A 15,481-nucleotide genomic window follows, 5' to 3' on the forward strand; every position below is an offset into this window, starting at 1 on the left:
TAAACAGCAGTAACAGCTATAAATTCGATCTAGCATATTCCAATCAAACCTGTCGTTATCTCGAACCCTTCGAGCCCCACGTTGGGCGCCAAAAAGGACTGTCGTGGTTTAACCCCAGCTGGCCACTGAGCACCACGCAGCCGCTCGCTCACCCTCCCGCCGGGTGGGATGGGGGAGAGAATCAGAAGGGTAAAAGTGAGAAAAACTCGCGGGTTGAGATAAAGACAGTTTAATAGGGAAAGCAAAAGCTGCGCATGCAAGCAAAGCAAAACAAGGAATTCATTCACCACTTCCCATCGGCAGGCAGGTGTTCAGCCATTGCCAGGAAAGCAGGGCTCCATCACGCGTAACGGTTACTTGGGAAGACAAACGCCATCACTCCGAACGCCCCCCCCCTCCTTCTTCACCCAGCCTTATATGCTGGGCATGATGTCATATGGTATGGAATAGCCTATTGGCCAGCTGGGCCAGCCGTCCCGGCCACGCTCCCTCCCAGCCCCCTGCACATCTGGCAGGGCATGGGAAGATGAAAAGTCCTTGACTAGCGTAAACAATACCTAGCAACAACCAAAACATCAGCGTGTCATCAACGTTATTCTCACACTACATCCAAAACACAGCACTATACCAGTTAATAGGAAGAAAATCAACTCCATCCCAGCCAAAACCAGGACACTTGTATAATTGTTTTAAAAACTATTTCAGATTTTTTTTTCCCTTGGAAAATAATAGGGACATCTATATTACTCATGCTATTTTAGGCACTACATATTGTCCTGTTTGATAAAATATTACTATCACTTTTTTCCCAGTGGTTTCTGTTTCTGAAGAAAGTGTTACTGCATCAGTATTTTCCCTATTGGTTATGGTAAAAGAATTTGGTTATATAAATGTTTTTTCAATAGTGACAACTGTGGTGAAAAATCCTAGTGGATTTCAGGTTCAGTAAAAGGAGTTCTAGTATATCGAGATTAATAGGAGGTCTGAATTATCCTGGATGTCACTGCAAAATATACAGTATTTAAAGATTGTTTTACAATTGCTCTTGCATATCTGACTTGGACTGGCCTGTCCTAAACATTCCCCATCACTGTAATTCTTCAGGTGTTGATCATTACGAAAATCTATTTTTTTGCTAAGTGGTTATCATGACAGTAAAAACTTGAAGAAGTGTTCAGCTATACAGCAGTCACCTACCGTACACAGTCAGTAAAACTTCATGAGCTACAGATTGAGCTGTAGCTACGTGATGCCGTATTCCCTACTGTCACTGTTATAGGGCAGAGATGCACTGCCATATCATTAACATTGTAAATGAAGAAGTCATATACGAGACCATTAAAGCAAGCTAAGCATTAAGTACACATTTTACTACTCCTTTTAAGTTTTCTGTCTCTGTTTTGAGGTAGCAGTGAAAATTCAGCCATTTCCTCTAGGATGTGCTGCTGGTTGTGTATGAGAACTGATGTTTCTGCCTATTATGGGTCTATAAGCTGTATTAAAAATAAGACAAACCCCAACACCTGCATTTTTCAAGCTGTTAGAGATAGGCATTGTCTTGGCTGCTTGTCTACATATCAATGGCAAAATTTATGACTCTTCTGTCTGCTTATCTGAGAGCATGCAGTGCATTCCTCAATTTGATTATTAATAAGGCTATCCTGAATGCAAGGTACAACAGCAGTAAAGAACAGTCTGCTTGGGAGGGAACAACATGACTCAGTATGCTATAACAGCTTCTGGACACCACTATCCCTTTATAATTGAGTATACCTCAAATGGAAAGCCAATCCTTTTTATTAATTTCCTTTCCATTTTATAAAACAATGCAGTGGAATTTGTGGCTTGTCCCTTGTATTAACTAGTGGATTTGCAGAACATTTTCTTTAAAAATACTCAAAGTATTTTTTTGCTATTATTTGTATATGCAGTAACAAATATAGGAACATAATGGTAAGGCCAAGGCAGTTTAAAGTTACCAAATAACGTTCTACTTGCATCTTATGCAGCAATGGAGAAAGCACCCTTTAAAACTTCCCATTCCTGTCAATGTCTAAACTCACTTATGTGCCTTTGCTGAGCATCCTGAAAATATCTGAAGCATAGACTTCCACGCACACTTAAAAGGGCTCTCATCTGGAGAATGAGGAGCTGATATCCAGAATGCAGACGTGTGTCTGCCTAAGCTCCTGCTCTGCTTAGTGTGTGAGTTCAATCTAAACTGCTTAGGTGTTCAATTAAAAAATGGTGGTGTCCTATGTGCAGTATTAGGTTGGCCGAAGCTAGCAGCTGTTATTCACCACAGAGGAGCCTGGCATTTTCAGCATTTTTGCCTATTAGTAGGACATGGTGCACTTTGAGAACCTGTTGATTTGAGTCTCTTTTTAGTGTGAAGGTTAAGATGAACCTACACCTGCCAGCATCTAAAATATTTAATTATGGGATGTTCCTCCCCTGCTGCTTGAGCAGACAGATACAGAAGTAGCATAAAACTGAAAGGAAAGGAGCCTAGTAGAAGTTTGATATCCTACAGGTTAGAAAACAGCTACGAAACTGCAAATATATAGTCTAATCTATATTCCTCTAGGGTTCTTATTTTTAATTTAGTGTCTATCTAGTGTAAGATGTGAAAATATTCAGGAGCAGGAATCAGAAGCTATGTTTTCCTTCCTCCTAGCAAAATATCCTAATCGTAGGACAACAGAAACAGGTTATTTTACCTCTGTTTTCCTTAGGAATGGAAATTTACGCTGAGGCAGACAGACCATATGCTGTCAGCTTTGCACGGGACACGTTTATCACAGGGACAGAGAATGTGTGTGTGAGGGAAGAAACCACTGAATGGTGCATGTGGGGAATTACATGTTGTTGCCACTCACAGGAGATAGAGACTTTGTCATGTCTATGTGATGGACTGTCACTACCATTAGGAATTACCCAGCTATGAGAGGTCAAAATCCAGTTTTATTTTTATTTTATCTTATGCTGAGGGTAGTGGCTGCATCTTTGACAAGGAATTGTGCATCTCAAGAATTTAGAAATGAGCAGAATGAAAAATACAGGAATAAAGAAGGAAGATTGTATTGAGCTTCAGACAGGTTGCAATTAAAGAAGAAATCTTCCAATGTAAAAATTTCAGGGAGAAGAAAGAGATATTGTAATGCTTATTTCTCTTTATGAATCCATTGTAACTTAGGATATAATCTTTTTTTTAATAACTGTTTGTGTGATACTGGTTTATTCAAATCCATTTGAATAACTGCTTTCCAGATGCCTTAGGAAAGCCTATAAAATCCAGCTTAATTTTCATTATGTTCATGGAAACATCTTTTTATTTTTCTTGTCTCTTAATATCTATGCTCATCATTTATTCACTAATTTTTACCTTTCTGCAGCAATTTTTAAATATTTTCCCCAAATCAAAATAGGGTTCTCCTATATGTCACAGTTTGATTTACAATGTTTAGATGCTGTAAGTCTTAAGCAACACAAAATCTTGTTTATCAGACTATGTTTTCCTGAGGAGAACACTTCATTAATTTCAAAAGCAGTAGGTTGCCCTTCATGTTAATATTGCGTTATTGTGCAAATAAACAGGGTCAATATTTTCGGTTTTAAAGTGCACTAGGCCTATATTTACCTGAATGTTATCCAAGTTTCTTTTGTTTTAGCTTCTGAAGTAATGTTAATATTGGTTACTGATTATACATACATTCTATGCTCAATCTGTTTCGATCATTTCCCTAGGTATCTAAATTTTTCTTAAGTGTCTCCCTCTCCTATCAGTGCCTCATTCTCAGTTTTAAATGACTAATGTTTAAATAATTATTAGTCACATCTCATCTTAGTGGTTAGTGCTTGTGCATTTAAATTAATATTATTTGAGCATCTGCCCCTAGGGCTCTCCCCAGGAATTTAAGGGCTTATCTGCAGGAAAAAGTTACCACCTCCATCCTGTAGTGAGAAACAGGTTGCAAAAGTGAAAAGCCTTTTCATATTTAGTAGCATCAGAAAGGGAAAGAGTTGGTAAATAAATTTACATTCTTTTTGCTTTAGAAATGGTTTATCTACTTGGCTGCTCAACAAGACTGTTTACAAGCTGACTGTAGTTTGCAAAGTTCAGTCTGACTCAGTTCATGTACATTCAGATTCTGAGAGCTTCTTGCTGAGAAAGTAGTGGAGTGTTGAATAAAATTTTTGAGACAATACGAAGCCAGGTAGCAACATTACTTTGGAAATGATAAGCACAAGCTAGGAAGAAGTTAATGAAAACCGTTTCTTGCACAGATACAATGCCTGACTTGTAATTAGTGATCCTCAGATGATGGCCATTGGCCGTCCATTAGTATTGATAGATGCTGTTAACATGAGGACCATATGGATGCTGATTGTTTTTCTGAGGCATTCCATGTCACCATAGTAAGGACATATCTTCAAATTACTTTTATTGTCACTTTCCAGACCCAAGAATAAATGATGTTACCCCAAAGTATGTATAAATTTACATTTCATGGGCAATGATATCTCATTAATGAGAAAAGAACAGCTGAAACACAGCACCGTTTCACAAACTTATTTGCTTCATTTAAGATTAAGGCTGGCTCAGAAGCATTCTAGAAATTGCCTGTCACTTGAGGCATGCCTTACTCAGGCAGTACAATTTGTTTCGGGATGCTTTCCTTGCATGATAGAGCTTACACAGGTGTAGTTGCTTAGTTTCCTGTATTTGCTGAGAATGAGGTTAGCATGTACATGCGGCTCAGTGCAAAAGAGCAAAATTTACTCAATATATTTATCAGTTCAGGCACACAGTCATGCTAAAATATCTATACATCTTCATTTCTGGAGGCAATTTGAAGCATCCCACTTCCATGCTCCTTTATGCTGCATTTCCAGTGAACTCTCCAGTTCATTATAGTATCATAAGTCTAGAACTGTAGAAAACAAGAATCCAGAAATCTCCCTCCCCCCTGCCACACACATATAGGTGGTGATTGAGCTGGAGAAGGTAAATGTAATCATTTCAAGTTCAACTGTGTAAAATAATATTCTTCATCCCTCTCCTATTTTGCTTCTAAATAGTGTGGTTAGTTTATATTGCCACACTCTTTTTATTCACGATAGTAAAATGAATGTTGTATGGGAAAAAACAAACAGGTTTTCTTTAAGGTAAGTTTGATTTGTTGCTAGGTTATTTATGGTTTGACCCAAACCTCACCAGAATCATAAGATAATTTCCCTGTATCAGGTTTATTAAGCTAAAAATTTCAGGCTGATGAATCTTTTTCCAAACTGATGATTAAGATGTTCTTGTACGCCACTTTTGGCTTACTAGTGGTTTGTTTTTTTCTTTCTTCTTTCTCCCACTACCAGGAGGCATTTTTGAGTGTGTGGAATCTGGTCCAATGGGAGCAGAAGAATTAGCCTTCAGATTTGCTGTGAACACAATCAACAGAAACAGAACTCTTCTGCCAAACACCACATTAACATATGACACCCAAAAGATAAATCTCTATGACAGTTTTGAAGCATCCAAAAAAGGTAACCTTTTGCATATTTAATGTTTTTTAATGAGCAACTAAGACTCACTTGGTTTACCTACCTGAAAAAATGTCTGTCCAATAAAGCCATATGCAATGAGACTGTACAAGTTTGTGGCTGACATCAAAGAACTGCTTTAATGACCACCCCTTGAAGGCTGTAATGGTAACTGCTTGAAAATTACATTGTTACCTTTGCTCCCACTGTCCCTGTCTAAAAGCTATTTCTTTAAATATTTAAAATCTGAAATAATTTTTTCTGAGTTTTGTAACTAGGGTTTTTTTGAGACCAGCTCCTTTGGAGTGAGAAAACCCTATCTCCAGACTCAGTCCTGGAAAATGCCAAGTGCTCCCAAATTCTAGTGAACCTGGAAGAAGGCTCCAATTCAATTTTAAGCATTCAATCACTTTAAGTACATCTCCACAGATACCTTTAGCATATGAGTATCTTATATAGTTAATCAGGTGTGGGCTTCAAAGGGGAACAAGTAGTTGTAATTTTGTGCATCTTATGTCAACAAGGCATAAAAATAAACTGAAATATTAAGTCTGTGGTTAAGAATATTGCTATCAGGTGAATGTCTAGGCCTGAGTTCAGCAGTTTTCTCCTAACTATAAATGATTTGTTTAAAGAAAAATTAAAAGTTAAAAATAATTTTGAACATTTTTCCTAAATTTTTAAATCTTTGATTCTCACAAAAATCAAAGTTTTCAGATTGTTTTACACTCAAGTCTATAACAATAGATGAAAGTTGTACTGCTTCATTGCCATATCCTAGAAAGTACAAACCCCAACAAGTTCAATATGTATTTATAGGAGAAAATACAAAGCCTGGTGTCAGAACTCAGTAGGACTGAATTTTGCACTGTATTACATGTTCTTTAAAAACTTTTTTTTTTTTTAGTTGAAGAACCAATTTCATATGAATGTTATCCTTAACAAGAAAATAAGGGTGAAAGAATCAGAGGTCAACCTGTATTTCTGATGACAGGTTTCTAGCCTAAATCTGCCAAGTGGTCTGGTCCCAACATGCTACTTCCAAGTGTTTACACAATAAGGGATTTTTGGTGTTATAGCGGGCTAAGATGAATAAAAACTTCTGATGCCACATTAGAAATGCTATATAGGGAAAAGCTACTGTGTCATGAATGTACATGAAGTACATCTTAAAAGTGGAATATAATACTGATTAAAAGATTCAGTTTAGAAATTAGGAGAATTTTTTTTTCTCTTTTGCTGTAACATACAGAGTTAATCTTGCTAATCTGTTCTATCTGTTTATCTGCTAAATAAACAATTATAATATGGGCTGTTGTTGTTAGATATGAAAATAGACAGTATCCATATTTGTACAGAAATACACTGTTTGGTCATTGTAAGATGCTTTGATTTATAAAAAATATTATGGGCTAAATATTTATGCCTAGCAAGATGTTTTTTTTTGCAGAGGAGAGTGTGTGGAAGAAGAAAGAGGCAAACAACACTTTTAACGAAGTATTTTTGAGTTGTTATTCTGATGTTTTGGATGATGGATTAAAGCAGGTTCCAAGAGAGACTGGTCTTTCCTTTCCATCTTGGCCAACAGTGAATAAATGGGCTGATCCTTAATTTTGGCTCCTTCTTTCTCCTTTCCTCCTCATCTTCAAAATTCAATTGCTTTCTGACTCCAGCACACGCTGTTCTGTGAAATTTAATGGGACAGTTTCTCTCCATTCCTGAGGGAGGATATAGAGAGCAGACAAATTTGTTCTGTGGTCTTTAATTCTTTAAGCCTTTCCTGAGACAATACAACTACTTTTAGTGCTTACTTGGGGTTTGCTTGAAGGTGCAAGCTAGCCCTAATATTATGTTCTTGGTAGACTATAATAGCTGAAGTTAGAATGGCAACATGCCATTGATTGGATATATTGAATAGATTGTATATATTCATTCATCATTCTTGGATGAGAATGCAACTCTCTATTTGTAACTGGTCAGGCTGTATCAAAATCTGTGTAATCTTTTAGTGCTAATAGCTTTTTGCTTCATCAATTCACAATACAGCCAACCACATTTGTGCTGACACATCCTTTAGTTCAGAATCAAAGGCTAAAGGTTAACATAAAATGGTTCATTTTATTATGATGGCTCCAAAGCAGAGTTTTAACAATGAGGTTTAAGCATTTGACTCATTTTGTGGTTCATGATTATGTCCATTAGTGAGCAGCCAGGTGCTGCATCAAAAATAGCCTGTTTAGACCTCTTAGTAACACATACTTTTGAAGTTGAATATAGATGAAATATTAATGGTTTTTTAAAGGTACTGTATGAAAGAACAACCTGAAGGCAAGACGATATTTCCAAGATACTGTTTCAGTGAAGAATAATGTAAATGCAAACAAAACATCCCTCAATGCACTAGAAAAATTGGTATGTGTCTAATAGAGCCAGTGCCATATTAAATCACGTGTGAAAGCATTGCATTATTCAAATCTGAGAAACAGGAAAAAAAAAGCCCATTGAAAAGCCATCTGGTAGCTATTGCTGTTGTTAGTGATCCCATTTACTGACATTTGCATAAAGCTTGTTGATTACTCTTAGGAAGGGCAATATTAGCATAAATGTTTTTTTATCAAGCTAGTCATTTAGGCCTTGATCTGATGCTCAGAAATGCAATGGAGATCCTGTGCTCCACCAGGTTCCATTTAAACCACCAGTGCTCTGCAGTAATAAAAAGGTGTGCCAGCATAGTTTCTGGCATGCACTTGAAAGACTTAGCAATATTTTCATCATGTTAAAAAGAATGTGCACAATAAAACAATTAATTTTGACTTGCTGAGAAAAGTAATGCAGCAAGATGTGTTTCTACTCCTTGTTTCCTCAGCTGCCAGGAACATTGATGGTGGAGTAACAATATTAATTAATCAAACCTCACACAAATACTCACATCTAGATTGGATTAGGGAGATACTTTTCATTACTTCTCTCTACCAAATAGGATGTTTTCTTAGAAGACAGAAACTGTTGTTTTTCAGAACTGCATACTCATAAATGTTATGTCTATGGTAGTGATCTAAACAGGAGCAGGGCATGGGCTGAAACACTGGCATGTCCCAACTAATATTTTACAAGATAATACCGGAGCGTACTGTGGGAGATAATACAAACCAGAGACTGCTAATGCACAGTATAGGTAGGGCCACCCTATATTGGTAAGAGGAGAGCTAAGCCGCTTGAATGCAGCAGTATTGTGATTCTCAGGGCCAGTTTTATCTACTAATATAGGTGTATCAAAACTGAGTATTTGCAGTGTTTAAGAAGGGACACTGAATTTTTTTCATTAGCAGATAGCAATTTAATTTTCTTTTAGGGAAAATGTTGACCTTTAAATTTTGCTAGTCAATATGCATACTTTTCAGACACAGAAATTCAAATGTCCATTTCAATGAAATTAATAGTTTGCCTGATACTTAACTAGAATCTCCTTAACACATACAATTTCTGAGTAATTAAGATCTCAGTAGAAATAGTGTTGATTGATTGAGGAAGAAGTTAACGGTTAGACAGCCTAGGTTAGAATACTGTCCCATATGGCCCTTTTCCAAATGTAAGATGCAGCTGAGCATAAATCTCTTCTCTTGTCAGTGCTTTTTAAAAGATACACAATTGCTGGCCTTCGTGACTTCCACTGACATAGAAGTGTTTATTAAACGTAGCTGAGTGCTATTTTGATAAGTGTTGCTATTCATCAGCTCATAGTGAAAGCTTAGAAATGTATTCTGAAGCTGAAATCTGTGTAAATGAAAATGTTACACAAGAAGGGAGCTCTGTCATCAATAAAGTTATATTTCATGAAGTGCCTTTTGTTTAATATGAATTGTGCAATACCTTCTGGCACGCTGCCTTCTTTCCTCTCATCATTGACAGACTTCTGTCTCCTTTTCAGCCTGTGATCAGCTGTCCCTTGGGGTGGCTGCCATCTTCGGACCATCCCATAGCTCCTCAGCTAATGCTGTGCAATCCATCTGCAACGCTTTGGGTGTTCCACATATCCAGACCCGCTGGAAACATCAGGTGTCAGACAACAAGGACTCCTTCTATGTCAGCCTCTATCCAGATTTCTCTTCACTCAGCCGTGCCATCCTTGACCTTGTGCAGTTCTTCAAGTGGAAAACAGTTACTGTTGTTTATGATGACAGCACTGGTAAGGCTAAAGCATTAGACAATGTGCAGATATATTCACATGTACAATGAAAGGGAGGAGGGGTGTCACTACTCATATTTTTTAATTTAAGAAATCTTAACTAAATTACAAGAATTTCTATTGGCAAGGTAGTGTATAACAAATAATGTGGATTTATTAGCGTAAGTATTCCCATACGCATGCTTCAGTTGCTGAATTCTGTGTGTTTGAGCTCACAGCTGTCAATAAATCAAGTCACGCTCTATCTGCATTTCCTGCAGTGTCTTAACAGTTGCTCACAGCTATGTCTTTTGATTTTATTTAAAACTTAAATTTTGAAGAAAAATATGGTAACTTGAAAGATGTACTAGTATTAATATGCCCAGTGAAATAGAAGACCTAAATTCTAGTGCTGCTTTTGGCATTAGTTAAGTTAGAAAACAGATGCCATATTTCTTTGGAATTTCAGTATCTGCTTTTTCAGAGAGAATTGCAGAATTCTCTGCAATGGTTTTAGCTGGTAATTGAAACCAAAGGAAGTTTGGAGGCTTGTTTTGCAGATGAGTTACATGAGTTAAAAACAAACTCCTGACTTTCCAGCAGAAATATACCAGTTTGCTACCTTTCCCTTACCTCACCTTAAAATTTGTTTTGCCCTTCTGTTTTGCCTTGACACTGACATCTTTGAAAAATGCTTTAAAAACTTAAGTTTGATTTGAGGTCTATCTAGTGGTGGTCAGAACTAAGACCTTGGTAAGAGGAAAATCTAACTGTAATGGAAGGTACAAGGAAGGTACTTAACCAAATGAGATATATTTAATCTTTTGGAAATGTTGCTAACCTCTTCCATGTTGGTTGAACTGTCATTGGCAAGAAAAGAGAATGGTAAGCCTCAAACCCTTCTCATGGTTCAGTGGACTGGAAGATTGTTGATACCCTTGTTACATAATGTTACTATTTATCTAAATCTGAAATAAAAAAATAAGACCAAGAAACTATATGTGTTACATGTGAGGCTACCTGTAGTGAAGACTGACTTTGCTAGATAAACAGCAGTTACAGCAGGACAGAATGCCTGCTTACTATTTAAGTTCAAATAAGGTGTGTGTATAGCTATCAAAAGGTGAGAAGGGGACACAGATGGCAGTGCATAAAATTATTTATAACTGAATTTTTTCTTCATGCCTTTTAAAAAAAACCAAGGTAGTGAAGTTTAGAGGCTGCCTCGCTAAACATTTGTTGGCTGATGTCACCAAAACCCTAAGGTAATCAAATTTATGATTTCAAGTTTAACTTTACAGACTTAAGGCAAGAAATCTGTGGCTTGTTTATTAAATTTTTTTGATTTTTTTTTGTATTATTGTTCTGAAATAGGACAGGAAGTGAAAAAAGCCTCAAATTTTAATCAAATGACGACTGAAAAAGTAATTTGTGGTTCAGTGAAACAGTTATAGACTTAGGTTTACATAAATTGGAAATATTTCACTTTGATTTAAATTGTTTGGAGACTGTTTTACAATGAACATGTTACCTTTTAAAACAGGCCTTTCAGTTAGAAAAGTCATATGTTTTAACACTTTGAAACTGCTTTGCTCAATATTTTCAAGTAATTTTCTCCCCTCCCACAAAAAAAAAAATTAACCAAAAGAAATATTCCATGTTTAATGGGCTCTTTAAACTCCATGTTTTCTGAAAGACATATGACAACAGTCATGCTAGACCTGATCTTTTCATAAAGTATGTTTTGAAGTCAGGATATAAGTAGAAATAGCAACAAAGATGGAGAAGAAGTTTTTCTTGTTTATGTTGTGATCCACTTAATCTACTTGTGACTACTGTAAATATTTAAGACAAAAAAAAGAACATGAGCTTTTTAAAAATAAATTTTAAATAAATTTGACAGTGAATAAGGAGGTTCAGGTATTTAGTTTATTTAAAAAGCATAAAGAATTATTTCAGGAAATATTCACTTTAAATTTGTATTTCTTTCTGGAGTGGCTAGACCCTTCATATAATGTTATTGGTTGTTCCTGCTGATAAACAGTAGTCCCAGCTACAACATCTTTTTTTCTTGAAATCTGTTGTTGTCTGAAGAGACAGAAAAAAGAATCAGTTTTAAAAAGCTAATCCTTTCTCTTTTTTGTGGCGTTTGCTGTAAGTAAATTGAAATTCTACTTTTTTAAGACTGTCAGTTTCTCTTTGTTAGTAGCATCTCCTATGGATAATTCAAAGACTTCAAAAGCAGGACACACTGCTGGGAAGCCCACATCGTCACTTGCCTTTGAAGTACATATGGGAACAACTCTTAGCTATGGGAAACTATCAATCTTAAAGAAGCAGAGTTTAAATCTTGTTAGAGCTCAACTGCAAAATGGTGTTTTTTGAGGCAAGGGGTGGGGGGAGAGGTACCTTTTGAAAGGAAGTAGTTACTTCAGCTGAGGAAGAAGTTATCTCCTGCATAGGATAAGATAAACATTCAGTTGTGAACCTAGGGCTGAAGCTGAATATGATAGATTCAGCTAACATTTAGAAACTGTGTTGTAAGACTCCTTGTGCCATTTAAGACTTAATTTCAAATCCATTAGAATGAAAGCAATGAAGACAAAACATTTATCATTGTTTATATCTGTTTTTTTCCATTTGGCCAGTGATGCCTTAATGTAAAATGGATATCATTCTTATTTCTCTCTCCTTTGTTTTTGTTTTAATCACACACATTTTAGTTTCCTTCATTGAAAAGCTGTTTAGGATGATAATTCATGGCTTATTTTATAATAAGTTTAGTGTTATGGATTTCCTTTATCTGAATGGACAATTCACACCCTGGTCAAGACAATCATATGTTGGTACAGAAGTTAGTGATAATTTTTTTATTTGCTAAAACTAATTTTTTTGGGGGGACAAACTTACTTTATATATTTCTATTATTAATTTATAAACATGGACACAAGGCAGATGATACTTTTATTATAGACAGGAAGAAAAGGTAGAAAACATTTATAAACTAGATCTGGATTCTTCTCAAGATAAATTATGGGGAGTTGCCCATATGCCAAAATCCTGGAAGATTGTAGATCCGTTCTGAGGGAAAGTATGATTATTTTTTTTTTTAAAATGTTTTTATATCTTAATTGTTAGGGCTCAGTTTTATGAATTCTCTAAGGAATTGTAAAAGTTTTATTCTCTAATAAAGGAAAGATACCTCACCCATTTCAAAGCATTCTAATAATAGCTGTGTCCATGTTCTTCATTCCTTCAGTACAAGATACGTCTTCTTCAGTAAACACAAACAGAAAAAACTGTGTGGTTATTTGACACTCTGCAGTCAGTAAAAGCCGATATTAACTCTAGTGTCATTCCCAGAAATGCACTGGAGACTGATACTTCAAATGCACACTTCAGCTGCCTCTTGACAGCACCATTGTGTCCGATTGTATGCAATCCCCCATACTCCTATCTTATAGGAAGGAAAGCCAGTTATGTGACTCTAATAGATAGCAGAGCATTTTCCTGGTCATACACGAAGCACTCTACATAAGTGTAGATGCAGTCTTCCACAGCGGTTTTGTGTGTCTTTCAATCCTTAGTGTAGCTACCTTCACAACATTCATATGATGAGATGTGCAAAACAGACTGCCACCAGTTGTATTTGATCTGGATCCAATTTGATCTGAGATTGTGTGGTATGAAGGTGGTACAGAAGAAGTCAGTCCACGTTTAGAGTCCAGTTTGAAATAAGAGAGAAATTTGGAATCCCAGGCTCCCTTTGCAATAATGAACATCTGCACACATCTAAAAGATTACCACAAAGAACAGCCATTACTGGATTTTCTCCCTCATTGAAGTATTCTCCCTGTATTCTCTGTGGAGGAATAGCTGTACATCTTGCTACTAATTTGAGAAAAGACATAAAGAAGTGCTTTTCATGCACTATGGGTAGCAACTAGACTCTGTCCCCAACCCTCCCCAGCTTTATGATGCGGAAATGGCTAAGTCAGAGAAGATTAACCTATGGAGTCTCGCTATTGCTCCTCACATCAGTCTGGACCTCGGAATACTGGGTTGTTCTGTGCTGATTAGACCTGCCTCACGTGTTCAGGACCCTGTAATGAGGAAAGCAGGATAACTTGGCACAGGAGAAAATGGAGGTTGTGTCATGGTGAAATAGGAACAGAGATGCTTCTAAAGGGGTATGATCAATAACACTGGAGAGAGCAAAGATCAGGTTGAATACAGCGTAATAAGAAAGAGTCAAGACTACAAATAGGATGAAGTAGGTGAATAAACTAGGAAGTTTAATTCTATCTTGTCTCAGTAAGAGGAGATGCAGTCTGTTACAGTGGGGATAAGGTAACAGAAATAAAAATGAACATAGAATGAGCAAAGGTTTTAATATTATAATAAAGCCTTCTGTCCTGGTAGTATTTTATGGAGTAGGCATTGTGACAGTAGGTAGATGAGTCTGTTCTTTCAGGGAAGGAAAGACTGTGAGTCCTTTTTCTGTGAATCTGTGTTTGAATACTCCTGCACCTGACTTTTTTTGCATTAAATAATAGCTATATTCTGCTTCCTTCCGTGATTTAGTTTCTCCCTTTACATTAGTTCTCAAGACTTTTTTTTTAACGTAGTCCATCTGTTGTACAGACAAAAAATTGGAATGAGGCTCTAGAACACTTTTCTTGCTAGTCTAAAGTATTGCTTCCTGTGATCATTCTAAATGGCAAAGTATATTCCTTTAAACTAGAATTTCCCATGAAAAAATACCTACCAGGATGTAATGAGAGGTTGGTTAGTTTTGGTTTTTTTCCTTAAAGTAGTTTATGGTCTCTTTGTTAATTAAATACCACTAAACTGTCCCTAGATACTAATTAAGTCCTTTCAGATTTACAGACTTGCAACAGTCGATTGTCTTTAAGAAAGTAAAGTGGAAAAATGGCAGTATGTTCATCAGCTGCATGTCCTAACAGTTTTAATTGGTCTCAAAACAGTAACTTAATTTCAAGGACCTATTCTAATCTCTCTGCTAAAGAAAACAGACTAGATAAATTCTAAATAAGTTTGTGAATCTCAGAGAATTCCAAAACAAAGAATACATGAAAAATTAGATGCCGGGACCTTTAAATTATAGTGGCACTTGTATTACCAACTAATGTTTTATGCAGATCAAATTGATATAAACAGGGTTCTGGGTTTTTTTCTTAATTAGCATTTGTTTTGGTCTTGGGTGAATGAGTATAAACACCAAAAATCTGTTGCATCTGTGAACAGAAGCCAAAGTAAAAGCTGGAAAAAATTACTTCAGAAATAAAAATGTTTTGTGTTGGTCTTCAGTGTTGAACCCTGTGCTTTAATTCAAGTGAAGGAAAAAGAAAGATGCCTTTTTGTTGATATTTTTACTTTAGTATACAAGTAAAAATTATTTGTAAATAAAACAACAATTTCTTTCTTGGGACCAACATTAAAATTCACATTATCTTATTCCCGCTGTATTTAGCATTGTTGTGGTCTCATCTTGAGTATTGTGTGCCGTTCTGACCCCCACAATTTAAAAAGAATGTTAAGGTACTTGAGTGTGTCCAGAGGAGGGCAACAGAGCTGGTGAAAGGGCTGGAAGGCATGATGCCCTATGAGGAGCGGCTGAGGACACTGAGTTTGTCTAGTTTGGAGAAAAGGAGGCTGAGGGGCGACCTCTTTGCTCTCTACAGCTTTCTGAGGAGGGGACGTGGAGAGGGAGGTGCTGGTCTCTTCTCCCTGGTATCCAGTGATAGGATGTGGGGG

The 15,481-nt window shown here is 36.5% G+C and overlaps 1 protein-coding gene across 1 annotated transcript in view; it reads left to right on the top strand.

The window, feature by feature from the left end:
• Positions 1-15,481, top strand: part of GRIK2 (glutamate ionotropic receptor kainate type subunit 2) — a 452,815-nt gene that overhangs the window by 145,758 nt on the left and 291,576 nt on the right. Inside the window, exons 2-3 of the mRNA XM_075145571.1 lie at positions 5,374-5,541; positions 9,467-9,724. Of these exons, the coding sequence (XP_075001672.1) occupies positions 5,374-5,541; positions 9,467-9,724 (426 nt within the window). The remainder of the gene's footprint in view (positions 1-5,373; positions 5,542-9,466; positions 9,725-15,481) is intronic.

This window comes from Calonectris borealis, chromosome 3 (genome assembly GCF_964195595.1).
Source record: "Calonectris borealis chromosome 3, bCalBor7.hap1.2, whole genome shotgun sequence".
In the NCBI taxonomy this organism is placed as follows: Eukaryota; Metazoa; Chordata; class Aves; order Procellariiformes; family Procellariidae; genus Calonectris; species Calonectris borealis.